Below are 27,895 nucleotides of genomic sequence, written 5' to 3'. Positions count from 1 at the left end.
CTCCTCCGTTCACTCCAGGAAGGACCCGAAACCACAATCACACCTCATTAGACGGGTGGCTGACTCCTGCCGGCTGCGCCGACTCGCCCGCCACTCGGTGGGGCTCCGGGGTCAGGCCGTGGCGGAGCCGTTCCCGCTCTGAGGCTTCCGTCTCCCCCAGCCGACCACCCAACCTTCGAGGGGGAGTGTGTGAAAGTGTGCACGTTTTTAAGAAAATGTGACCTCGAGTTCTGAACCGGATTCTCTTTCCTTACTTAAAAATAACGTTGAGATTGTCTGCCTCTAGAAAAGAATTTTTGCCCCAAGATGGAACAAAAATACACTTTATTTAGCAATCTTTTCAAAATGATATAAAAGACAGAAGATTCTCGTTTCAATTATTAAAACATACATACCTGGCAAGGGTCTATTCTTTAGAATTTTTAAAATTGGTTAATAATGGAATCTTTTAAAGTTGTGTAGTAATTAAAAATACACAGTTAATCGAAATTAAACTTTCAAAGTTCATCATTAAATTGTTGGCCTCTACTATTTCTATGTAAAGGGCTGCTTCTAAGGCAACTGAACATGGTTATTCTCAACCATTCGCTATTCCTATTTACACAATGAATTTACAGCATTTACAGGGTTGTGAGTGCGCAGGAAGGGAGTGACCACGGAGCCCTTCCTCAGGACGCACGGGCTGAGACAGAGCTGAGCGCCCACACACACTCCACACCAGGACGGAAACAGTCTCCGTGACGCCGGCTCGCCACGCACTTGCGGCAAACACCACAGCTCGCGCCGATCGCCGAGCCCGTGTCAGGCCTGTGGGGACAGGCCCTGGCTTTCAGACTGAAGAGGAGGGTCTGGACTAACACGAACACGGAGCAAGACAGAACTCAAACCAGATCTGAGGGGGCTGGCCTCAAAAGCCAAGCAGGAGAACTCCTCCGTGGGACGCACAGGGTCGAGCGAGGTGCCTGCAAAACCAGCTGGGGAGGGAGGCCGGACGCCACCTCCCGCACTGATCCCCTGGGAAGACCCGAACTTCGGCTGACTGAGTAGGATGGACACACACTGTCTTTAGGACATCTGGCATCCATCCACTCCCCCGTTCGGACTTTTTACCTCCCCTCTGTATCTCGGTCCCCTCATTCCTGGTCCCCGAGTTCCATTAGCTCAGGCCTGGAAGAGAGAAGGGCACTTTCCAGACAGCAGTGATGGGTTCAGGGTGCACAGCACCCCAGTGAGGTCAATCAAGACCAACGAGACTGAATTCTAGAACTCCTGTTTGAATTATCGAGCACACAGACTTGCTCTTTGCTTTGGGACTTGAACCTGGAGGAAAAGTAGGTAAACGGACCAGGCCACCATTCCCCCACTGGGGAGAACGTGTCCAGGAATGGGGTCCGCTCACCCCAGAATCAGAGCAAGGAGGAGCGAGGGGGAAACCAGCCCTCAGTGACATCCTCCCAGCACTTCCTTCCAGCCCCACAGGAAGCCAACCTGCCCCCGGACTCTGCTGTGACGTCAGCCAACAAATTCTTCCTTCTGCTTCAGCCAGCGCGGGTGGGTTTCCTGTCTCTGACACTCAAAAGAGCCCAGAGTGGAACCCCGAGATTCCTCGCACTGCGTATCTATGATGCAGCTTCAGAGTCAGGCCTGTGCCCAGGGCTGAGGCTACTGGGAGAACACCGCACGGGGGGGCCCAGCCCTCTGCTCATCAGGGAGGAGGAACATCAGACCAAAACTCTGCACGGAAGGAATTACCACGTGGTCGTGTACGAACACCCCGTCTCCCCGACTCAGAGCCCTCCAGCGGCACCCACTGCACTGGAATAGACCCACACCGCCCCCACGTCCTGCGGGGCTCTGCCAGCGGCTCCCCTCACCCAGACTCCGCCCGCTGGCCCACCCAGCCACGCTGCTCCCCAGAGGTGCCGCACCCATTCCCACGGGACCCTGTCCCTCTCCTCTGCCCACAAGGCCCTGCCCTCAACTCTCCGCAGGGCGGGTTTCTCCTCCAGCTTGAGGGCTCTGCCCACACCTCACCTTCCCGACCCCTAGGGAAGGAGCCCCTGTCCGTTTCTGTGTGTCATTTTCCTCGCTCGCTAAAATGATCTGATTGTTAATCCCATTTGTTGCTGCTCCCTCCTGTTCGAACACAGACTCTGTGAGAGCAGGCTCTCTGTCTGCCTCAGTCACCACCTGTCCAGGGTCTCTGGCCCCGTGGAACCAACGTGGGGGGTGAATGAACAGTGCGGAGAGCTCAGGCCCAGCGGTCGCAAAGGAGAGAACGCCTGGGCCCCTGGGCATCTGGAAAGACTCGCAGAGCCTCAAGGATAAACACACGGGAGGAGGGGACGGGGAGACCCTTGGCTGCAGCAGGCGGCATGAACAAACACGCGGAAGGGTCGACAGTGTGGCGACTGGCACTGGCTGCGGCACATGCGGGAGGGGCGGCCGAGAACCCTCAGCGCCTGTCCCCGCCGGCGCCAGCGAGGGGCCCGAGCATGCTGGGCAGGGAGAGGGGATGAGCTCCGAGGCCCCGCGACTCACCCGATGAACGTGTACTGGGGAGGGGCCTGCTTGGCCCGGCCGGTGACCCGGATGTCGCAGACGGCGGCTTCCGTGGAGTCCCGCGGGATAAACTTAATGCACAGCCTCTTCTTTCTGAAAGCGGCTTCCTCTGAGGGAGAGGGCAAGGAGAGGGGAGAGCGATTGAGTCTCTGTTCGGAGGGAGCACCGCGCCTCCCGTCACGTCCAGGCCTGGCGGCGCGAGTGCCCAGCAGAGGGGGCGGAGTGCGCCCTTCCCGCCCTCCGCAGGCGATGGCCGGCCCGCCGCACCCAGTCGCTGCACCCAGTCGCCGCTGGGAAGCGGGGGGCTGCCAGGGGCCGCCCACCTCTGCAAGGAGAAGCCGCCCGGAATGAACCGGTCCGCAGCTTCCAAAAGCCACAACCACAACCCGCTCCCTGCTCCAGATCCACGCGCGTGGACGCCCTGAGTATTGTTAACACGTTTTGCCACACGGAGTCTTTTCCTTCTGACTCTTCATTGTAGAAAATCTGAACCACTCCCCCAAGCGCATGAATCCACAGGTTCCCATCACGTCATTTCGACGCTGCCGGAAACGGGCAGGCTGGTTTCGCCCTCCCCGCCCCGCCCCCCTTTAGGCCAACTGCAGAATTTAAAAGGAATCTCTAACGCTGTGTGTCTTGTCACCCATTGATGGCTTGGTGCGCAGCCGTGGCAGACAATTTTTTTAACGCGACCACCATGCCGTTATTCCTAACAAAACCAACAATGCTTCCTTAATACCATCCAATAAGTAGTCTATATTCGAGTTTCCTCCCTTATCTCAAAAATGTCATTTAATCATCGTCGGTCCGTCTGAATTGGTTGTTGGGTCTCATAAGCCCCTTTGACCCCGTGAGACCCTCTCCCCTGCCCCCCCCTTTGCCGTCAGGGCACTGGTGAGTCAGAGGAATGGCGTCATTCCCTGCTCCTCCTGGAAACGGGCGGTTTCAGCCAGAGGCTCCACGAGGTTCAGGTTAGGGATTTTTAGGCAAAAACGCCTCACGGGTGGGCCTGTGACGTCATATCATGAGTCATGGCGTCCAGCTCTGCCCCCCTGGCTTCCAGGGGTGTCGGCCGCTGCCCCTGCACGTTAAAGTCCCCACAACGGATCTCCGAGCAGAGTTTACCTCCCCTGATGACTGTCGCCCAGGCCCACCATTTCAGTGCAGGTGTCAAAGGGGTGACTCGGTAAATCCGTCCTTCCCTCTGCATTTACCAGCTGGAGTTCTTCTATCTAAACAAACAACTTTCCTTCACTACTTGGTCTCCCCGAAATATGCTTTGTATAGGAAAAACAGGTAAATACGTGATTCTTTTATTCCTCAAGTGTTAGAGTGATGGGTCGGCGCCCTCACAGCCCGCAGTGCCTACCAACTGGGGGTCCGTCCGCCCCTCCGTGGTTTCTGAACACGAGTTCCAATCCCCTGTAGCCGCCACTGTAAGAGTCAGAGGGCGCAGGTTGGCATCCCCGCTCGGCCACTTCCCTGCACTGGGGCCTTAGTGCGTCTGAGCCTCAGTTCCGTCATCCATGAAGGGAGCGAACAGAACCCCACCGCACAGAGGCACGGACACAGGGCAGGTGAAAGGGGGCGGGCGACAGGCACCATCGCTAGCCCAGTGCCCGGCAGCCATGAGTGGCCATCACTGTTGCAAGGGCACGCCACGTAAACCAGAGTCTAGCGCTGACCTCCAAGACCTTCCAGCTCCAGGGCAGGAGATAAGCACGCCCAAACCAGGGGGCAGAACTCAGGGGGAACGGGCAGGCCCGCGCTGGTCGTGACTTTCCCGAGGGGAGACCAGAATCTGTGGCGCTGCTCTCCTGTTGTTGGGGGGCTGTTTTACGAGAGCCAGGTGGGAACATGGAGACTTGGTGGGTTCCGTTCCCCGGTGACGAAACTGAGGGCCAGATCAGACCTACGAGCTAGAGCGACAACGTCCTAGATCCAGACCCCCACATGGTCCCCAAGAGGCAGGGCAGTTTCCTGGGGGGAAACCACTCCACGAGGCCCTGCACCCTGGAAAACCGTTACTAAGTTGCTAAGATCAGGCCTTTGACGGGGTGAGAAGGCCAGACCTGTCCCCGGAGTCAAGAAAAAGGCAGGTCTCTCAATGGCTGTTGCCTGGCCGCTCTGTGCTCTGCTCCTCTCTCCACCGCAGACTCGGGGCCAGAGACGGAGCCGCTAATTGCACACGCTTAACCAGGCCTAATGGTAAGTAAACACATTACCCAGAGTCCGCGGCAGTGTGCTCAGTCACGCTGGTGAACACGGAGCGAGGACACGGCACTCGCCTAAAGCAAACAGTCTTCCAGTTTTTAAGTGCTACATGGATTGCGACAAACCGGATTTTAAATTAATTACAGGAGCCTCATCTTTCTGGCTGACTTTGTAAAATCAGGGCCTTACGGGCGCCCCGCCCGCACAGAGCGGACCAGAGGTTTCTGTGGTCGGCTTGGGCTCACCTGTCCCCTGGGTGGAGGCTCCGGGAAATGACCGCGTGACGCGAAATGAAGAGGCTGCCCTACACCCGCCCTCCTCGTGCCATAAGACGCCTGTTGGAGATGCCAGGACGACCTCTGAAAGCCCACGGCCCGGCAGCCCACGTGCCCCGGGCACGGGGAGAGGCTGCCCGCCCCAATCCCTGCACAGGAGCACCCACAGCAGCGAGGCCACGGCCCAGACAGCCGTCCACTCCGGCCTCCCTTGCTTGGCCGGCTCCACGAGAGGAAAATGCAGAACGGGAAGTCCCTTATGGCTCTACAGTGTGTCAATATAAAGATATTATAAGTCGATTCGTTGTCAAAAACGAATACCCATGCGAATTTTAAAACTAAAAAGAAAACATAGGGGGGAAGTGGGAAATTGACACAAGTCTACAATTTTAGTTCTCCAGCAGACCAGCCATTGAAGAATTAGCAGTGGTACCTCTGGAAGTAGCAAGCCAATGCTATGAAGCGTCCAGTCTTGCTAATAAATAGAGAAGTGAAAATTAAATAAAATTAGGAGAGCCAAAGTAAATAAAAAATTTAAAACCTGCGCTGGTAGATCTGTGTCAAACAGGTGCAAGCCAGCACCACCAGTGGCACTGTGAACTGGCATTTCTGGAAGTTAATTTGGCAACAGAATAATAAAGCTTATCTTTATGGAGCCCACCCCTTGGGTGGGTCCAGGAGGAATTAAACTCGGATCTTGCCCTCAAAGAAAGAGATAAGTAGCAAAGACATGAAGAAAACATGTAAATGGCTGAAATGCAAGCCGCAAACATTATTATGAGGTAGACAATATTCTCCCCACTTTACAGATGAGGAAACTGAGGCCCAGGAGGGTGAAGCCGTCCAGCTGTAAGTGCAGAGCCAGACTCACTATCAGGCGAGTCTGACTCCAGAGCCCAAGTTCTCCACAACGCAAGCTGCACTCTGTCCTCACGGAGGTAAAGCCAGGACTTCAGACACAGAATCGATCACTCCCTTTGGCTTCCCACCACTGTCACCTGCACAGGCTTCCTTCCCTCCCTCCCTGCCATAAATGTGTGCCATGCCAGGTGCGATGACTGTGCTGTAATGCTGTTCCCTGTGTCCAGGCCACCCACTAGACTAAGGAGACTAGACTTGGAGAAAGGGCCAGTATCTTAGTCATCTTCACGTTGCAAAGCCCGCAGTGCCCACCAGGCACGCCTCAATCTTAGCTGGCCTGCTTCACACCAGGGACTGTCTGGTGCAGGTCGGAGAACTCAGGCTCACCCTTGAAAGAGACGGGTGTGGACATTCAGGGTTGAGGGAAAGGGCACTGCAGGCAGGGAAAAGAGCAAAGCAAATACGTAGTCAGGAAAGAAAGGACACGGAGAGCGTTAAGTTGGTGGCTTCATCTGGGTCAAGCATAGGTGTTGGCAGATGAGGGCCACATTTGCAGGGGAAGGCTGGCGGCAGACCACGGGGGAGGACCCAGGGCCCAGTGGCCTCAAGTGCTGGGAAACCTACGACAAGGAAGTCACTCAAAACCTACACATCCCCGAGCTGACTCACTGATTCAACACCATTCCTATCGAAATCCCAGCCGGCCTCTTTGCAGAAACCGACAAGTCCTAAAATTTATATGAAAAGTCAAGGGACCCAGAATGGCCAAATTATCTTGAAAAATTGGAAAACTAGTTTCAAAACCTGCTACAGAGCCACAGTAGTCAACCGGCATAAGTCAGACAAACAGATCAACCAACGGAGGAGAACCCAGAGTCTAGAAACAAACGCTCACATTTACGGTCACCTGGTGTCCAACAAGGGTGCTGAGACAAGTCAGTGGGGGGAGGGATGGTGATTCAACTGGCTATTCACATGCAAAAGAATAAAGGTGGGGTCCTGTCTCACACCACTCACAACAATTAAGTCAAAATGGATTACAGACGCAAATGTAAGAGCTAAAGCTATCAATCTCTCAGAAGAAAGCACAGACATAAATCTTGGTGACCATGGATTAGGTAGTGGTTTCGTAAGTGTATCACCAAAAAACACAAGCAAAAAAAGGGAAAAATAGATAAATGGACTCCATCAAAATTAAAAAAAAAAAAAAACTTTTCTAAGGACACCAAGAAAGTGAAATGAAAACCCCCTAAATGGGAGAAAATATTCCAATCACACCATTGATAAAGTACTTAACATCTAAAACACAGTTAACCCCTGAAAAATGCAGAAGTTAGGGGCACTGACCCCCCACACAGCCAAAAATCCAGGTAAGACTTTTGACTCCCCCAAAACTTAACTACTATTAGCCTACTGTTGATGGAAGCCGTGCCAATAACATAAACTGTCAATTAACACATAGTCTGTCTGTTACATGTATTATATAGTGTATTCTTACAATAAAGTAAGCTAGAGAAAAGAAAATGCTAAGGAAATCATCAAGGACAGAAAACACAGTTTCAGCATTTATTGGAAAAAGCCTGCATATAGCTGGGCCCGCACAGGGCAAACCCATGTTCAAGGGCCACTGTATATTAAACCAGTCTTGTCACCCAGTAACACAAAGACGGCCACTTAAAAATGGCGAGGGATCAGAAGAGACGTTTCTCCAGAGAAGACACACACGTGGCCAGCAAGCACAGGAAAAGGTGTTCGGCGTCATTAGCAAACAAGAAACCCAAATCAAAACCACAGCGAGGGGCCGCTCACACCCACTGAGAGGACAGGGGGGCCACAAAGCACCGTGACGACGTGTGCTGCTGAGGGACGTGACGACACGGGGACCCTCCCGCGCTGCTCCTTCGAGAAACAGCTTGGCCGTCCCTCAGGAAGTCACACAGAGAGAAGGCGACCCAGCAGCTCCGTGCCTAGGTGTGTGCCGAGGAGCCGTGCGAACGCAGGTCCTCACAAACCCTTGTGCACGAATGTTCAGAGCAGCCGGAAGGAGAAACAGCCCGAGTGTCCACCACCTGGATACACAGAGGGCAGCACGTTCCTAGAAATGGCGCGTTATTCGGCAATAAAAAGGAATGGAGTGCTGGCACACGCCGTAACACGGATGAACCTTGACAACTCACGCCAAGTAAAAGAAGCCAGGCGGGAAAGAGCGCCTATTGCATCCCGCTCCTTAGTGAAATGTCATGAATAGGCAAGGCCGCGTACAAAGCAGGCTGGTGGCTGACTGCCTAGGGTCGGCAGGGGGCTGGAGAGAAGTGAAGAGTGATTGCTACTGGGAATGGGTTTTGTGGGTGGGTGGGGGATGAAATGCTCTAAAATTGATCGTGGTCATGGTTGCAACACTCTGTGAATATGCTAAAAACCTCTAATTTGCATACTTCAAATGAGTAAATTGTATGGTATGTGAATTATATCCAATAAAGCTGTTATCAAAAACCCCTGATACAGAAGTATGTAAAATCTTTCTGTAAAAGGGGCTTAAACACATGCTTTTACACAGTGACACAGGTTAAAAGTGGGGCTGGTGTCAGGCATGTGTGTGTGTGTGTGTGTGTGTGTTCTGGTTACTCCCTGCCCCAGGTGCATGATCTTGGATAAATTCTTTAATCCCTAAGTAGTTACTGCACCTCATTCATTGCATATATTGCATATGTGGGTTTAATACTATCCATTTCCAAGTAGAGGGTCTTCTGAAGATTCAATGGTATCAGTTATGTAAAGCATTTATCATGAGGGTTAGCATACAGTAAATACATACTAAATATGAGCTATTGCAATTATTAGCTAATACATATAATAACAAGTAAAAGCAAAATATCCAAAAGTAAGGAGATTATTTTAAAGAATGAAAATAGACTAGGCAATGGAGTCCACTGGCTTCGCTAAAATCAGAGCTACATGGGGTCTATGCAGAGATGAAAAGTGCGGTCTACATGAAATGCTAGCACCCAAAAAGAAAACCAGCAAAAATAGTTGGTCCAAAATGGGGCTAACTGTGGAAAAATCAAGTAAGTGTGACACAGAATAAGACAGACCTTCAAAGGAAGTCGTGTGTCACCAGGAAAGGAGACTCTGGGTTTGTTTTATTTACTCTTCCCTGTGTGTGCGTCCTAAAGTTGGCTGGTGAGAGTAAGGAGAAACAGAACACGCACTTTTACATCAAAAGGAGGAGGCTCAAATGCTCAGAGGCGGGCCAGCACTAGGTAGTAACCGACATGCACGAGAGGACCCGGACCAAGTCCCGGTCCATCAGCACCTCTCGCCTGCCCGGCTCTGGTGGGGGCCCAGGTTGGACCCTGGCACTCTAACTGCAGTCTCTCTGGTTCCGGCCTCTCTCGTGAGCTCTAAGAGCCCAAAACAGGGACACTATTGCCCTTGTATTCCCTGGGCGTCTTCCGATTTTCTCCCTTTTGCTTCTGGGTCTTGTGCCAAGCTTTGCTTCAGCAACACACAGGATGCACTTAAGGACGGACCACCGCCAGTTTCTCCGTCCACTCCCAAGTGACCGGCTCCGCAGGGAGCCCCGCCCTGGGAGAGAAGGACCTTCTGCTCACCGACCTGGCGCTAACCAGAACACGACGAACCCCTGGGAGAACCAAGTCAGACACGTGTCAAACGCTGCGGGGTTTATTCATGGGCATGCAGTGAGGACTCCTAAAATGTTCCCAAAGAAAAATGCACCTTAAAACATCTACAAATATACCTGGAGGAAGGAAACTCCCAGTGAGATGAGTGGTACTAAAGGGTGACTCACGTGTGTCCACCGTCTCCTGGATCGGGATGAAGCCCACAGGCAGAGTGTCCTTGATGTCAATGAGCTTCATGTCCACTAACACGTTCCCTAAATGACTCTTGGGGAGAAAAAAAAGAGACACAGACTATTAATCTGAACACGCCTGTGGTGGGTTTGCCATCTTGGCTTTAAGATGCATACTTAACACAACAACTCGTACAGCTGTATGACAGCAGGTGAATTAGAGGAGGTGGCACTTGATGCTCCCCAGCCGTTACACAGGGACGCGGTGGCCCCCAGGCAGCGGCTTCCTCTGCAGAATTTCAAAGTCACTCACTCAGACATGGCCTCTCAGTGGGTGAGCAAGCCAGGAGACACTTGCGACATGACCCAGTGAAGGGCAGCTGAGCGCATGTCCCGGGACCAGGCCCGCCCTCAAGCCCGATGTCCCAGTTCTCGGGCCCAGCGGGTTTTAGAGAGCAAATTCCTGGGGCAGCCGAGGGGGAGAGAGCTGCATCCAAACCAGAGAAGCAACCACACTCCTGAATGATCGCCAGTCTGCATATCGACACGCATCTTGGTTGCTAGATGCATTCCATAAAATCCCAAGAATCATAAAATACAGAGCGAAAGGCCCTGCTGCCTCCATATCGCACATCTTCTAAAATGACATGCACCGGGGCCTCTTAAAGTCCCTTTTTAGTGGTGGTGTAGGGGGTCCACAGCGCGCAGTTTCCGTAACCAGGGCAAAAATATCTTCCGAAGACGGCATGCCGCCTTCTGTAACGGCGAGCGAGAATTCTCTGCAAACGCGCCGGCACTTGCGGCCCTCATTTCAGGCTGCAAACGAGCTCTAAAGATTTGTATCCTACAACTTAAATACGTGGGGCCACCCCAGAGAGTTCATTAAAATCTTCGGAGTAATTTGCAGCTTACTTCCCCCCTTCTCCGGTTAGATCCAGTTAAGGAAAGACTTATGGCTTCTGATCCCAAACCTCTCCTGCTAGGATGCTAGCCACGCCCTCTGCTCGCCCATTCCCCAGAAGCTCCGCATTCCCCGGAGCTCTGCACGATCACGCTCTTAGCTTCCTCGTTCTGCGCCCAGACGAGCGTCCAGACAGCCAGCCCACCACTCTGGCCTCTGCAGCAACGCCTCAGGCCTTGTTTCCGTCCAGCTCGGAGAAGGGCTCTCGTCTCCTCATCTGCACACAGCGGGCCAGCCCCCTGCCCCTGCCCAGTGCCAACTAACACTCCCTCTGAAGGCCAACCAGGGAGTTCTTACCATCTAAACTCTCCGTTCTGTTCTCTCTTGGCACTGTCCATTTTCCTGCGTACCAATTTATGATGGCACATTTGTGAGGTTATTTAACATCTGTCTCCCCACTAGAGTTTAAGGACCATGAGGACTTTAGGGGACTACGTGGTAATGGAAAAAAAATACAATAAAGATTAAACTAAAAAAAAAAAAAAACCATGGGGACCAAAACTACCTGTCCCGACTGTAAATCCAAGCCTAGCACAGTTCTCGGCACACAGCTGGTGCTCGGTCATTGTTTGCTGCATAAATTAATGTTTTCTGGTACATTTTCAACTGGGTGGACAGCTCACAATCGGAAATCAGATTGGATTGGCTGCAATGACAAATCTAAACTATGTGAGTAAAAACATTAAAAGTGTATTTAATAAATACATCATAAATGAATAACCACATAATACAAAAGCACACAAATGAAATGAATTCTTCCAAATGTAACTAAAGGTTGACGTGCCGAGTGCAAGCTATGGCTGGTGCTTTGGTGGCCCTGCTGTCACGAAACCGTTTCTCTCCCTGCTTGCCATCTACTCCCTGTGGGTCCACCTCAGGGGGCTGGGCCCCGGGAAACGTGGGGCGGTGCCACGCAGCGAGCGGAAGGTGGAGCCTCGGGGACGCAGGATCGCTCGGACCCTGTGGGCGGGGTTTGAACCGTGAACCTCACTCGCAGACGTCAGCCGCTTCCAGAGTCGCCTCATCTAATCTATCACAATTTTTCTTTTTTTCACGGCAGTTGCGTCTCCATGTCATCGCTGCTTTCTGCATTGAGAAATTAACAGCGGGGTAGGTTTCCCTGCCCCGGGGATGGAAGGGCATTCATCACTATCCTTCTCAAGTGTCTCCTGCTTGACAAGTCGGGTTTTACAGAAGTCAACTGCAAACCACTTAGCGCGACCTCACCCTCCACACTCTACGAAGGTCCCTGGTCGTAAAGCCAGAACACTGGCGGCGTGGCCATTTTTTAAAAGAGCATCAGGAAACCCTCCCATGCATACGAAATGGGAGGCTGCCCTGCCAGAGCTTCCTGCAGCCTGAGCGGGGCCCCTCCGCGCGGGGGGCTGCGCCGCGCCGGGCGTAATACACTGGGTCTGCGACACCATTAATTTCGCGTGTTCCTCTCCCCTCCCCCACCCCGCGCTCCCTTTCATTTCCTCCTCATAAATATGAAGAACGTATTCCCAATCCTTGTTGAGCAAATGATTCATGCCAAAAGCCCAATATGCACTGACTCAGGGTATTTATATTGCCTCTGGTAGCCAGTATTTGCTAGTATACTGTAATTATTTTTGACAACCTTGCATTTAAGGTAGCCACAGATAACCAACTTAATATTCAAATGTTCATAAATCCTTCTGTTTAATATCCTCCCTACCTAATCTATGTACATTATTATTACAGGTAATGCAGAAAGTACAGGGCATGAAAAGTGCAATTAATCTCGATCCTTCCCCGGGAAGCAGCGTCACTCCACAGCCAGGTTTCTGTGTTAACAGCATTATTTGGAGAAAGAAATTTAGGTTCCGAAGGAGTCTCCCAAAACTCCTACGCTGGGAGTCTCAAGTCGCCTAATTAAGAACCTGTCCAGTCTGGAGGCCCCACACCCCTGCTTCACGGCTGTAAAAAATCACGCTCCACCCAGCCTGGGCCTTGACAGCAGGCGGGCACAGACTGGCGGCAGCGGATTAAAATATGCCTGGCTCCTGCCTGCTCCAGGCCCGGCAAGTGGGCCCGGCTGCCCCCCTGAAATGGATCCCTTTGGATCTCACGACAGGACCCGCTCAAAACGCACCTACTTCCTATACCACTTCCAAAGGCAGGCGGAGGTCTCTCCCGCCGCCCGGGTCCCCAGCTGACAGCCCTCATCACAGCCCACCTCCACCCCGGTCCTCGTGGGGGAAGACAGGCAAAGGGGGCACGCGACGGACAGCTCTCTAAAGTTCAACAAATGTGGACCGAATGAATGCATTTTCTATAGTACGTTTACCTATGACACTCAGAATCACCAAGCTCTGGTGACTCCTCTGTCATTTTTTAGACTTGTCAGTGTCCCCACACCAAGGGATGGAGGACTCTTCTGGCCTAGAGTACCAACAACCCACGGCCTTCAGGGGAAATGCAACAAAAACAGAAATCAAAAACGATCAGAGAGCCCTGGCTGATGCGGCTCAGTGGATTGAGTGCTGGCCTGCGACCCAAACAGTCACTGGTTCGATTCCCAGTCAGGGCACATGCCTGGGTTGTGGGCCAGGTCCCCATTTGGGGGCGCACAGGAGGCAGCCACACATTTGATGTTTCTCTCACCTCTCTTTCTCCCTCCCTCTCCCTCTTTCTAAAAATAAATAAATAAAATCTTAAAACAACAACCAAAAAAAAAAAATAGAAGAGATCGTGGCTGTCCTGGGAGGCCAGGGCTCTGAACTGAAGCGAAGCCTCTTCAGTCAGGACGGGTGAGGCCTGAGCAGAGGTCAGTAATGACGTTGTGAAACCACTGAGCCTCGGAGCCGCTGAGCAGAGCCGAGCGAGCACACAAACTCGGGTGTCAAAGCCCGGGAGCTCGTCCTCGCCCCGAGTGGCAGTGAGCGCACTGACCTGCACAGAGGAGACGAACAGAGGGCACAAAAGCTAAAAGCATGAATAGTCTCAAAAGAGCGTTCAGGTGAACTCCAGAGACGAAGGGGCGGGGAGTGCACTGGAACCGCGTGGGTGCGGGAGGGCAGCTGGGGTGACGGGGCACTGCCCCTGACTTCCTGAGCCCCACGTCTGCGAAGGCAGCCCGACCTCCGGACCTGCCCCGGGGGGCTGCTCAGGCTCAGGCTGCAGGACGAGCCCCAGGGACCTGCTCAGACTCATTAGAGGCGCAGCTGCCGCCGTCCGGCCTGTCTGGAGGACGGAGGAGGTTCCCAGTGTTCGCCCCCAGACACCCCCCACTCCCTGAGAAACTGCACTTTCCAACGAGCATGCGTCGTAATTAGGGGGGAAATTAAAGCACGGACTTCTCCCCCAGCCCTGAATGTGTTAGAAATAACTTTCCCGCCACAGACTTACCAATAAACACAGGAGTGGCAGGGGGAAGAGAGTGAGAGCCGGAGGATCGTGCGACTGTCTGCACCCAGAAAACGCAGAAGGGACGGGCGAGAACCCCCGGACAGGACCACGGGGCCGCAGGGGGGTGTGTTGGGGGGGCTGAGAAAGACCATTCCTTTTCCCTGTCAGGCTTCTGAATGAAGATGGTCAAAGTTGTTGGTTTTTAAAAAAATTTTAAATCATGGACATATATCACTGTTATAAGAGAATTTATAAAAAATAAATTAATGAAAATAGCTCCAAAAAACTTTGTATTAGAGACAGTAACATTGAGGCCCCAAATGAAATGACACCCCTGAAAATGAAAATCTGCTCCCCATTTGGGGCTGGGAAAGGCCGCTGACCTGGAGAAGCCCCCAGACCCTCTGATGTGAGGAAGGAGCTGGCGCTCAGGAGAGGGTCCCTGGACGGAAGGGGTACGTCCGCAGGGCGACTCGGGCAGGCCCAACACAAAGCAGGGATTCAGGAAAGCTATTTCCCCCTTTTTTCAAGCTGCCCGTTAAAACCCTATTGGAAAAGCTTTAGTAGATATCTTCAAAAATGTCCTACTTGATGGGCCTGCGTACGAAAAACAGCACACTAAAAAGAAACCCACATTATTAGGTGGACACACCCACCTGCAGAAACAATGAAACGCCTTCTGTCACAGAGAGGCGCAGGGGGGGAGAGTTGCTTTGGAAACGGGGCTGTGTCCGTGCAGAGGGGTGGCTGTGTAGCACCTTCCCAGCTGTGCCCCCCTTGGGGGGTCGGCTTTCAATCCAGCCTCACTGGAAGGTTCTCACGTCCACACCCCACCTGTGATGTGCTACTGGGAAGAAAGGTGGGCAGACAAGAGCTGCGGGAGACATTTCCTGGCTTCCTCCCGAGGACGCACGCGGGCGGAATCCACGGCGCGCCTGGGCGCAGGGTCGACGATGCTGCTCATCAACGAGGCGCAGCGCTGGCTGCCGATCCTACCCAGCTCGCTAAAACCACAGATACATTAACACGGCGATGAAAACAAACCACAACAGAAAACACGAGGACATTTCAGACGGGCAGAACGTGAGCGGCTTGCGCGCTCACTCAGCAAAAGGAACGGCGCTACTGGACTTACATTTTCTTTGGAAAACGATCTTGTGAAACACAGGTATCTGGTAACCTTGGATTTAAATAAGCCGTCTTTCCAGAGGTCAGCATCCACGCCATCTGCCGTCTGCGCCACCTACACCGGAGAGACAGAGGAGGACCGCGGGTAAGGTGGGATGGCACCAAAGGCGCGGGCGGGCGTCGTACCCGCACCAATTACCACCAGCCCGAACCCTCCTGGCATCTCATTAGTCAGTTTCGCCGGGGCCCGGGGAAGAGATGTTCCAAGAGGGGTAGAGGGAGCGTGTGAAAAATACAACTTCTAAAAATACGGTCCCCGGGGAAGCCCTTGATTAAAGACACCCTGACAAAAATGGTTCTAATGAGAGAAGAGCAACTTTTGTTGTACAGACCGAGGAGGGATCGGAGAAGTCAGCACATTAAGTTGCTCATTACCACGTACTCGGGGGACGGTGGGCTGGGGGCGGGGGGGAGGCAGGAAAAAGTTCAGTGGGGTGTGAAATACCAACTGAGAGGGGCACGCCGGTGGGGACACTGGCTGGCCCCCTGCGCCAGGACCCCGGGGCCAGCCAAGGTGCTTCTGCCAATGGGAGCCTACTAGCGACAGGGGGCAGCTGTCAGGAAAATTCCTTCCTCGCCGGGTCTTCCTGGTACAAGCTCTGCGAGGGGTACTCAAGGTCAGAAACTGTATCGTCAGAGAAAAATAAGGACGGTCCAGTGCCTGGTGTACAGTCTCACTAGGAAGGATTTTCTCGTGGGCAGATGTAGACTTTTTTTCCTCGAAGAAAGGTTCAAGGAGGCAGCGGCCGGCCTGGATTTGGGCCGACAGGGCCCGTGGACTGGACTGCGGGGTAGGGGACGGGCGTGAAGGCCCCCGGTCGTGGGGGAGAGTTCACGCTGAGACGAGAGGAGGACAGAAAAGGCCGGACGCGGCAGTGCTCCCGCCGATTCTTCCAGGGTACGGTCCGGGTGGACTGTCGGGGCCGGGCCTGCCCTCGCACCGGCAGCCCCCCGCCCCATGGCAGCCCCCCAGCATCCCACCAGAGGGTCCCTCAGCCTCCAGCATCACAGCCAGCCGGCCGGCACCCCGAGGGACACTCAGGGAAGGTTCAGGGTGCCGCGGCCCGTTGGGGATGCGCCTGGAGCCCACCTGCCTATCCCCGCGAGGTGCGGACCTGGGATGCAGGCCTCGACCTGACGAGCTCCCTGCTGTGCTGGCAAACTGCTGAGGCGTCTCCGTTCCTCACGCCCCAAAACTGCCCGAGTCGGCCCCATCCCGTGAGCACGCCCACGGGGCACAACAGCGGGCTCTGTCACGTACTCAGGCTGGGGGCGCACGGGGGCGGAGGGGCTCCACGAGGACATTCCTGGAGCCCCCACGGCCACGTTCTCCGAGGCTGCCTCAGAACAGCCCACAGGCCACGAGGCCAAAGAAAAAAGCGTTTCTTTTCCCAAACCCAGCGGTTGTAAACGAGCAAATGCCACCAAGGGAGAAGAAAGGCCCTTCTGCTAAGAGTACAAATACGTCCCACCCAAAACCTGCAGCAGTGGAACAGGGTGCAGCCAAGGGGGGGCCCCAACAGGGATTTGGAGAGGGGTCCAGAACTCAGAGTGTCCAGGAAATATTAGGAAGACACATGAGATGTCCTCACCCCCTCCCCCGGCAGGTGTGGGTTGGGGGAAGGGACACATGGAGCAGGGACATGTTTTGTGCAGCCACAGCTTTGCAGCTAACCCATGGCACGGCCATTGAGCACACCTACAACCTTTAGCTGGCTGCACAGGTATGTTAAATAGCTGTGGCCATGCTCTGAGCCAGGGGGATGAAAGGGACTTCCACCCAAATTGTAACTTGGGGGCAGGTCCCCCGGGTTACAGCGCCTGCGTGAGAGAGCTTGGAGAAGACTGGCTCCACGACATGCGGCCATGCCTGCCCAGACTCACGATGACAGCCCAGGAAACCTGGAATAATACAGGAGTGCTGGCAGGTGTAACTGACTGTAGGAGGAGTTGGAAACCGGGGCACAGAGGAAGACTGGCTCAGGGATTAAAAACCCGGACACGGCAGCCATTGAGGGAAGAACCACGTGGTTTTGCCAGAGTGCAGACCCCCGCAGCTTTGGTGAAAAGAGAACCATGAAGCTTTGGCAAGAGTGAGGACCCCATGGCTTTGGGGTGCGCTCCTTGGCCACGTGGCTTAGGAAGCAGGAAAGACTTTGCCTGGAAGAAAATGAATCTTGCCAGTAGGCCATGAGAAGGTGCCCCATGGCTCTGGATTAATTAGAGATTCCTGCCTGGACGGCAACACAGCTGATGGTGCCAGCACCGGAATCACGGACGTTTGCTGCTCTTCCTGAGATACGGTGCCCCGGGTTAGGGCAGAGGGAGAAGGAAGCACTGTGGGCGCCTGTGGGCATCCAAAAGGACTTTGATATTTTAATGAAGACACTAGGTCACTACTTTAAGTCTGTATAGCTTTAAATAAACATTTCCTTTCCTTTTCACAAATCTCTGGCATTGAGAGACGTCTTTCCTATGGCCGCAGACAAGCAAACCTAGTGGGGGTCCTTTCGGTAATAGTATATCGTACCCCCCCCACCCCCGGCCCTGTGCATTCTGTAACAGTAGGAGTGGCATGGGGATAAACTGAGGCACCAGTCGCCCCAAGTACATCATCCCCGCAGACAGCGACGTGGGGGTACAGGGTGAGGCCGCATCAGCATTTTCCCCGTGATGGTTGCACACACAGTTCCTTGGAAAACACAGCATTTTAGGCGGTGGGCCCAGCTCCCCACCTCCAAGGATCCCTGTGTTTTGTCTTCTCCCTCGGGTCCCAGGTATTAGAAAATTTTTTTTGTTTGTTTCCCAAACTCTACTTTCACTGTCTTTCCTAGGTTCTGGGGTGTAGTCATTTGGGAATCACCCCTGTATTTAATAAACACCCCTTTAAGGAAAAAAAAGAAATAGTATCATATTGAAGCATACAAATCTCTTTTAAGGGGCATCCCAATTTCAGAACCACAGAAATGGGAAAATAAAAAATGTGCAGGAACAAAGAAGTAAGGACACCTACTTGGCTTCTCTATAATAAATGCGTTATTTAAAAAATATTTTTAAAAGTAAGCCTGCAGAACACTCGAAGTGTGTGCGACCGCAGGCTGGGGCCTCGGGGGGAAGAAGTCTGTGTCCAGCCTCCCACCGGAAAGGGAGGGAGGCCCGTGGGCCCCCCGCACATGTGGAGAGTCCACGGAGCGGGGTGTGCGCCCTGTGTCAAGGCGATTGTTCCCGGGGTTTGAAAAGGACGATTCCCGCCGCGCACCCCTGCTGGAGTTCTTTTTCTGCGTGAGAGGACACCTCAGCGTGATAGAGAGGCGCGTGAGGGCCTGGTGCAGGCAGCAGCCCCCTCCTCCCTCCTGGGAGCCACCGTCTCCGGCCTGAGCTGAGGGGCACTGTACACGGACAACCGGACCGAGGCCCAGCCTCGCCCTGAGCCCGCCACTCGTGTGCAGTGAGGTAAAAATGCGTGATGCCCTCCGCCCCCAGTCAAGGGGAAGCAAGGAAGGGGGAGGAGAGGAGGAGGGAGGGAGGGAGAATATGTGTGGGGGAGGGGGTGGGGGGGGTCCTGGGCAGAATGCAGAGACACCGGAATCCTGGGCCATGGGAGCTGGACCCGTGCAGGGGCCACGGCTCCACGAGCAGGAGCCGCGGTGAGAAGGCCCAGGCCTGTCTCAGCAGCAGCTCCAGCAAAGAGGCCTCGGTGTCAGGGGGCTGGACATTCCCAGCCTCGCCTTCCCTGCGGCGATCCAACATACCAGAGAAACTTCTTTCCAATCCAGTCACGTAAGGTGCTCCCTAACCTAAATTCTCCCCACTCCCAGGTAGATGAGCAAACGACCTACAAGATAAATCACGGGGAAGGCAGGCATCGGCATGGGGCGTCCCTGCGTAAGTTCACGTCTGAACTCTGACCCTATGAACTTGGCAGCTGGTCCTGGCTCCTGAGACGGGAACTGCACGGGTGTTCGTGGGGATGGGGGCTCCTCCCGAGCACAGGGGGGTCGGAGGAGCCCACGAGCGTGCAGAGTGCCTGCCTCCGTGCTCGCCGGGAGCACCCACAAAGCCTGTGCTGCCACGTGCGGACTAACAATGAGGACAAGCACGGAACCGCATAGCGAAAGCGATGCCATGCTACAGCGGGAGTCGGAAAGTCCGGAACCGTCACAATCAGCTGGGGCTCAGCGCTAACCTCCGGTCCTCGGGGGTCCCTCCCCCCCCCCACCCCCGGACAGCAGTCCTCCACTGCACATGACAGACTTGTGCGGTAACGTTCACCCACCCTACTGTGCACAAGGACGGCGCCTGCTCTGACCGCCAAGCACCCTCCCCACTGGGCCGAGAGCCTGGCACACGTTTGTGTGCAATCCAAGTTTGCTGAACGAATGACTGAACGAGGTCGCCACTCAGTCAGGAGCCACGCGTGACAAGCCCCAGGCCGTGTCAGCTACCCAAGAGAGGGAAGAGTTTGTAAACGCGGAATTTCTGGGATTTACTCTCCGGCACTTACACGTTCCAACAATCAGGCCGCGTATCTTCTCGGTCACCTTGTCTGTGTCCTGCCTTGTCCCCCAAATGACTCGAGTGTGACCAGTGATGCCGCTGACTGCAGTGCCTCCACAGTGTCTGTTACAGGGCTTCTCACACACAGACACACTCACAGAGACACAGGCGCTTGCACACACTCATGCGCATTCACTCACACTCACACACATGCATATTCACATGCACACACGCTCTCTTACACGCATATGCACACACACACACACACACACTCATACCCTCCCCCTCTCTCGTTCTAGCGCCTGCCTGGGTACAGGAGCTGCCTCTGAGGAGGAGTAGGTTGAACACGTGGGTTTCTCTGTCTCGTCTGGTAAAGTGACAACCAAGTGGAGAAAGTATGAACCTGATAAAATGAGGAGCAAGAGAGGAGCGCAACACCGGGGAGATGCCACCCCGCCCCTGCAGGTGTGGGAAGTGGAAGGAATGCACACTGAGCAGAGCGGAGGAGGGGTTGGCACCTAAGGGTCTGGCAGGCCCTCGCAGAGCTCTAGGGCCCAGAGCCACCAGACACCAGTGGGGATGAGGGTGGAGGGCGTGGGGGTGGCCGGTGTGAGTTTAGGCTGAAACAGGTCTGTGTGCAAAGCGGTAACTGAACTCCCAGATCCCTACCCTCATTTCAGATGTATTTTCTGCAGAAACGAATCCAGCAAGACTCAGGACTCCAAAACACAGCCTGCTAGGTGGGGAAGGAGGTGAGGAGGAAGTAAGACCTCAGAGTGAAAACAGGGGGGCTAACAGCGCACTCTGAGTGGTGCCCCCCCCCCGCCCCCCCGCCACCACCAGGCTCGCCTCAGCAGGCGTTGTACCCCCTACACGCGGGATAATGATGGACTCGTCCCCGGAGAAACTAAGGAGTACCAGCAAGCAGACCATCACACGCAGACTCTGGGGGGCTCCTGTCACAGAAGCTCGTTCCTGCAGCATCCCCCGTGTCCCCCCCACCCTCCCCCACCCCACCCCCACCCACAGAGCTCCAACCCCAGGAGGTAGCGCCTCACTCTTAAATATAAACTGACAACGAGGAGCCAGCAGGCACTGAGGGGAAGTCAGGTGGCACAGGTGACGCGGGGAAACAATGAAAGCCACAGAACAAACAGCGGACTCTATAATTAACATCCTCCGAGGGATGAGGCAGCATATGGCAGCCACAAAACCAGAGCGGAACGTCGTGGAAATGTTCTTAAGAGGGACAGTTTAAGACTATAAAGAGCCTAGAAATCAAAAAAGTTATAGGTAAAATTTAAAAATTCAAAAATAAAATACTGGAAGAGAAAAAGGAGGAATTCTTCCAGAAAGTAAAATACAAAGATGAGATAAACTATAGGATCAATGCAGCATCCAACCAGCCGCCTCTCCAGAAATAGCAATAAAAATATGGAGGAGAATCGATCCTCCATATTAAAGGGGTCCTGAATGTTACCCCCTTAAACCAAAAAGTCCTACCCTGAAGCAAATCAACAGAGAATCCCACCAACCTGGGGGTTTAAAAAAACGCTACTAACGCGTCTAGAGAGAAATAACAGGTCACACACAAAGGAAATAACAGGTCGCAGACGATGCTGTACATTACATGCCCTTGACCTAATTATTTTATAACTGGGAGTTTGTACCTTCTGAGTCTATATAACTTTCATAATAAGGAAAACAACCATTTAAAAGCCTCCACTTGATGGGGTGAGAAATAAGGATCTGCCTGAGAAACACTTTGTAAATCAGCTGTCCAACCGAGCCGCCGGGGCAGGCGCCGTGCAGTTAACCCTTCGAACTGCCGGAGGCTCCCCAACGCCGGACGCAGGGGCTCTGCCCAAAGGGAAGCTCTGGAAAGATACCGCCGCAAACCACCAGATTCCTCAACCTGTTCGCACCCCGGTGTTTTAGGAGAGCCCGCCCACAGTTCAAAGATGTACTTGGCAGACGGAGAGCGATCAAAGGGGCCAGGAAACTCTGCAGACATTCCGAAGGAAATATCTGGCTGACACCATGAATGAGAATGAAGTTCAAAGGGCCCCGGATGTGTCGGATCATGCGCTGTGGGGGCAGATACTCGGCCCGGGTCAGACAGTGGCCGACTGTGCAGCCGCTGAAACTCTCCATCACCGCGGTGCGGCGGACACAGCAGGGAGGCAGGGAGCCGAAGTGGCCGGCCTCTAGGTCCCTACCAGGAGGTATGCCCGAAGTGCTTTCTAAACACGATAGAGTGAAAACAGCCATTCGACTCATGTGGTGCCAAGTCGAGGAACTCTGGGCTGCTTTCTTTTTGTTCTGATTTCATTTGCACCCCATCATTTCGCATCCTGAATGGAGAGCTCAAGTCGGCCACCGAGCTTCAGCTGAAAATCTCTAATATTTTTTAGCCAAAAAAAAAAAAAAAAAGCATGGGTGTCTCTGTCCCTGAGACTGCTGCCTGTCCCCCAGGCCCGGGCTGCTCCCTCGGCCCCATCACAGAGCGCAGGGACACGGACCGGCGGGACACTGCACCCCTCCCTACGCACCCCCCCCCCCCGGGCTGGCTCTCGCCCTCACCACTCTTCAAGCTTATCTTTCCTGTACCTGCCGGGAGATTTCCTGCCTCCCAGACTTTGCTCCTGTTGCCTCGCAGGCCCCATCACGTGGAAGCTTCTCGTCACTCAGGACCTGGGGAAGGAACCCTGACCCTGCACGGCCTCCCGACGCCGCCGGCCGGAAGCACGCTCTGACCTCCCAGGGCCTTCCTTCCCTCCGGCTTCTCGCACCAAGCCTCGTCTAATGTGGACGAAAGCATGCCACTCTTCCGTAAGACAAGATTTAATCTAAAAATATCAGATAGTGGAGACCTAGGGAAAAAAAGGAGTGGGGCTTTCGAACACCCGCACACGTGTCTCTGGAGGAACGCTGCCAGAGAAAACAGGACCTCCCAGTCACACCAGAGTTTCAGATAAACAATGCGTGATTTTTCAAACTGAAGGAATTTGAAACTTTCCGGATGTAAGCAGGCATCCTGTATTTGTATGTGCTAAATCTGGCCCAGACACAAAGGGTGCACCAAGCTTAGGGAAAAGCGGAACCATACTGGGCTGGGGTGGCAGCCCAGGGCTTGCCTGGCGCCTCCGGCCGGCCGCACAGCCCCACCCACGGCTGGGCCGGACATACTCGCCTACAAAGGTCTAAGGACCATGTGCATCCTCCAGTAAGAATGAGCAAGAGCTACTGCCTGGTCTAACGGATACTAAAAGCACCAGTTATCATTTGCTTCTATGTCATTTACATATGCAAATGCAAGGGGGAAAGAAGGCAAAAGAGCAAACCAATGACAGTGGCTACTAGAAATTAGGGGCATGGTCAAAAGGAACTTGAGCTTTGGTTGTATTATTTGTTAAAATAAGAAGATTTTTGTATTCCTTACTTAATCAAAAGTAAATACAATTTTTTGCAAAACAAAAACAAAACAAAAAAAAAACAAGTCTAGAAGGATAGCTCCAAACTGTGTAAGATCAGAGAAGAGGAACGGTAATTTTTCACTGTTTAGTTTATATAATTCTATATGATTTGAAAATGAGCTTTTACAATTTAAAAATGTCATGAAGATATTTTAAATTAAAGTTTACAAGGCAGGGCTCACTGACCCTCTCCCCCATGGATCCTGGGAGTGAGAGAAAGTTCCGTTGTGGGGGATGCGTCTGCGAGCACAGCAGGGAAAGAGGCTGGTGCGCGAGGCTGGCTCCCGCAGTCCTCCCTCTGTCTGCTGCCCACGCCCCGAGTTCCTGAGTCCTTCTCCGGCTGGTCTCTGATAACAATCTGTGCCTCCCAGCACCCAATACCTACTCTTCTGGGCCAGGGAAGGAGGGAACGCAGCACATTAAAACATGGGCTTTTCCTGGCTGGTGTGGCTCAGTCGTTGAGTGCTGGGCTGGCCTGCAAACCAAAGGGTTGCCAGTTCGATTCCCAGTCAGGGCACATGCCTGGGATGCAGGCCAGGTCCCCAGTGCGGGGTGTGTGAGAGGCAACCACACACTGATGTTTCTCTCCCTCTTTCTCTTTTCCTTCCCCTCTCTCTAAAAATAAATACATAAAATCTTAAACAAACAAACAAACATGGGCTTTGCTATCAGAAAGATGTGAATTCAAATCCTGGCTTCGCCAGTCAGTAGCTGTGGACCTTGGCTGAGCTCCTCCACCTCTCTGAGCCTCAGCCTCAGCCTCTGTACCTGCAGACGATAGGTTCTGTCTCCTACAGTTGCAGCAATTATGAAAAGAGACGATGCAAATAAAGTGCGTTGCCTAGCAGCACCTGGCCCACGGTAATCGCTTGATAGATGGTAAATATTGGTGTTGGCGTTCCATCGAAAGCAGGGCCTCCCTCCCACACCCGGTGGGCAGGACGTGGCTGTACACAGAGACCTCTCCCTGCACGGGCCGCCCTCTCCCTGCACGGGCCGCCCTCTCCCTGCACGGGCTGCCCTCTCCCTGCACGGGCTGTCATCACTAGGGTGCAGTTCACCTCTTCAAGCCACAGGTCCTTATTTTCCTCCAGCAAATATTTACTAAGCACTCCCAGTGCGGGAGGCACTGGCACCATGCCCTTCGGCACGCAGGAGTTTGAGTGGCGCGGCCCCTCCCTCAGAGGGCGGCCGGCAGGCACGGCGAGTCGCACGGAGGGTGCGGGGCCCAGGCTGCACTCCTAGGTTTGACCTCAGCTCATCCACACCTGTGGTGTGGCCTCGAGAAGCGCGCTCCAGCTCCCCGAGGCTTCGCTTTCTTATTTGTAGAATGAGACTGTAAGTGGTAATTCCGCAGGGTCATGGTGGGAAGTGAATACTGGGTACAGAGCAGCTGGCACGGGGACAGAGGGAGGCAGCGCGGATACCCAGTGTGACTGGAAGTGCAGGGCAGGATGGGGGGAGCACTACAAGGAATGAGGAACGAAGGAGAGGAATAACAAAGCATGTTGGGTACGGGAAGGGGCTGGGGGGGGGGGGCGGCCGGGAGAGGAGACTCAAGGCCGTGAGCAGAGGAAGGGGGCAGCTGCGCCCGGACCGGCCAGATCAGAGCAGCACTTGTGGGAAGAGCGGGCTGACCGGACTGCGGCCAGCGCGGCAGCAGGAGAGAAGAGCCGGGGCAGAGGTGGGTGGAGGGGGGCAGGTGCGGGCAGTGGGGCTGCCCTTGTAGAAAGGGAGCATTGCTGCAGGACTGGCAGCAGGAGGAGGAGTTCCGAGCGATGCTAAAGCAGACCCCAGAAGCTGAGAGGCGAGGACCAGGGCCTCTTGGAAGAGGCTGTGCCGGGCAAGGATGGTGAGGACCGAGCTGGGGTAGGAGGAGAGACAGGAAGGGATGACACAAACATGAAGCAGTGGTGGAATCATGAAACTGCCTGCTGGGGGGGGGGCAAGGGGGGTGGGGTGGGGGTGGGGTTGCGGAATGAGCGGAGGAGCCCCAGGGTGATTCTGGCCCAGCAGGAATGGTTCAGGGGCAGTTGCGGGTTGGGGGTCTGGGTGGGGGGGGATGAGAAGGAAACAGAAGACAGCTGAGTTCCAGAACACTCAGGCTGAGCGTCAGACAGCTGTGCTCTGTGGGCTTGTCTGCCAGGCAGGTGGAAACGCGGGCTGGTGAAGAACCGAGGCCTGAGCACAGGTCATCTATGGGGGTGGGGGGTGGCAGCTCCCCTCCCGTGTGGCTGGGACCCAAGCTGGAGGAGACCAACTTCCCCTCAGGACATGGTTAAGAAAACAGTAAAAACTCACGACCCTGGCAAGAGCAGAACATCCGGGGACCCTCCCTGGCTTCCCCAGCTTTGAGGAAGGACTCCACCTGTGCACTGGCCCGGGCCCCCCACCCACACTGCCGGCTCCGCCTCTGCCCCGGCTCTCGGAAAAGGCCGCCTGCCTGCTGGGGGTGGTGGCACAGGCTCCTGCTGCAGCGGAGCCAAGCTCCTCAGACCCCAAGGCCAGGCTCTGGGCTCCCGGCTGGCTTTAACAAAGGGGCCCTGAAAGAGACCCAGCGAGACAGGGCGGACAGGAAGAGTTAAAGTGATGGGATTTAAGAGGAGACAAGCTGAACTCGTGAGCTCATGAGTCACGCTCAATGACAGGAGCAAGAAAGCAAAGGAGATGAACTGGCACTTGTGGCTAAGTCACCCTTCCTATTTACTCTATTACTCAGCTCTCAAACCACACTGCCAGCTATAATTGCATTTCAATTCATGTTTAACACAAACATAACTTAGCTGGGTGTTAGCATCCAACATCCCAGACACAGAAAGGCAAAACGGAAAGGAGCCCGCTAATTCAATCCGATAAACGCTCTTTGCCGGCCCGGTGGGGTGCGTGTGCACCCAGGCACGGGGCTGGGGACGTGGGGTACGGCTCGGGGCAAGGCACCATCCCTCTGCCTCCAGGGGGCCTGCGATGCAGACAGGGACACGCACAGGCTGACAACTGCAGGTGACGAGTGGTAAGAGCTGCAAGAGAGGGAAGTGAACACACCATCAAAAGGCGAAGAGCTAGAACATCATTCCTCGGGGAGAGGCGCAGAGGCAGGAATGGGAAGAGCACATCTGAGGAACTACACAGAGTTCAAGGGGATGGGACGAGGGCTACAAGGTAGGCACAGGCAAATGTAAGTAAGTCTTGGGTTCCAGGGAAGTCCATCCGTTTCATAAACAACTCCTGAGTGCTCGTTGCAGAACATCCCGTAGTAAATACAGCAACGAATTTGCCTTTGAGTCTGAAAACAAGGTGAGTAATCTGATCTCTCAGACAGCTTCGAGGCTGGAATGAACTTGCGGAGACGCACTGGAGACAGCTCCACTGGCTGTAGCAAGGGGGAGTGTATTTGCCTAGCCAACAGATCAATCCCTTCTTAAGGTCCCGCCCGCTCACCCGGCCCTCTCCACACACACAGGGGAACCTGCAATCACACAAGTCCCTGTCGCGTCAACCTCGCACACCAGTCGGCCTAAACCATGATCAAAAGGGTCCTGGAACAGCCGGGAAACTGGGCGTGGGCGGGGTGCGGACACAGTCGGCATTAGGAACAAAACAGAATTCGATGAGGTTGTTTGACAGAAGAAAAATCTATTTCTGCCCTGGCTGGCATAGCTCAGTGGATTGAGTGCAGGCTGCGAACCAAAGTGTCACAGGTTCGATTCCCAGTCAGGGTACATGCCTGGGTTGCGGGCCAGGTCCCCCAGCAACTGCACATTGATGTTTCTCTCTTTCTCTCTCTTTCTCCCTCCCTTCCCTCTCTAAAAATAAATAAATAAAATCTAAAAAAAAGAAAAAGAAAAATTTATTTCTAAAAAATTAGGTTTCCTCTCTAAAAAGTGAGAAACTTCCCATCTTTTTCAAAACTTTAAGACAGTTTGCAGAATGTGGGAATTACCGGTTCCTTCACAATTTTAGAGAATACGACATTAAAACAATTTGGGCTTTAGTACAGAAATAATTCTCTGATGACTTCTCTGATTTCTTCCCGTGACACAGGCTTGTTATTGGAGTTCTTCTTAAGTAGCAGCAGCGATGACCTAGCTCGTCGAGGTTTTCAGTTTTAGCCACATAAGGCTGCACACAGGAGCTATTCATCATATCCTCCTACAAATTTCCAGTCTCCTTATGTTCCCACTTTCCTTTCCCTAATCTAAATTCTGCTTATATTTCTTTTTGCTGTCGTCTTGGGCGAAAAGTTGATCTGTTATGCTTCTTACAAAGAATCACTTCTCCTGGCTGGCGTAGCTCAGTGGATTGAGCCCAGGCTGTGAACCAAAGTGTCGCAGGTTCGATTCCCAGTCAGGGTACATGCCTGGGTTGCAGGCCAGGTCCCCCAGCAACTGCACATTGATGTTTCTCTCTCTCTCTCTCTTTCTCCCTCCCTTCCCTCTCTAGAAATAAATAAATAAAAAATCTTAAAAAAAAAAAAAAGAATCACTTCTCAATGAACAACTCTCCCTCCTTTTCCCTTCCCTCTAATTTCTCATTCTCTCTCTATTATTTCCTTCCACATGTTTTTCTGGCTACTTTACCTGTGGGAAAATACTTATTGGACATACTAATACTAATACTAATACTAATGTACCTGTAATTGGAGGCTCAGAAAAACGAGAGGTTAGGGGAACTGTTT

General features: G+C 53.7%; 1 protein-coding gene across 2 annotated transcripts in view; it reads right to left on the bottom strand.

The window, feature by feature from the left end:
- Window positions 1-27,895, bottom strand: part of MVB12B (multivesicular body subunit 12B) — a 153,410-nt gene that overhangs the window by 95,306 nt on the left and 30,209 nt on the right. For both annotated transcript variants that reach the window (XM_045846354.1, XM_045846355.1), the window contains exons 3-5: window positions 15,195-15,302; window positions 9,724-9,820; window positions 2,542-2,671 (exon numbers count right to left, since the gene is read on the bottom strand). In XM_045846354.1, coding sequence (XP_045702310.1) covers window positions 2,542-2,671; window positions 9,724-9,820; window positions 15,195-15,302 — 335 coding nt within the window. The remainder of the gene's footprint in view (window positions 1-2,541; window positions 2,672-9,723; window positions 9,821-15,194; window positions 15,303-27,895) is intronic.

This window comes from Phyllostomus hastatus, unplaced genomic scaffold, assembly GCF_019186645.2.
Source record: "Phyllostomus hastatus isolate PE091 unplaced genomic scaffold, TTU_PhHast_1.1 phas_contig_495, whole genome shotgun sequence".
Lineage (NCBI taxonomy): Eukaryota > Metazoa > Chordata > Mammalia > Chiroptera > Phyllostomidae > Phyllostomus > Phyllostomus hastatus.
The sequence above is the reverse complement of the archived record's forward strand: the minus strand, read 5'-3'. Positions and strand labels throughout refer to the sequence as shown.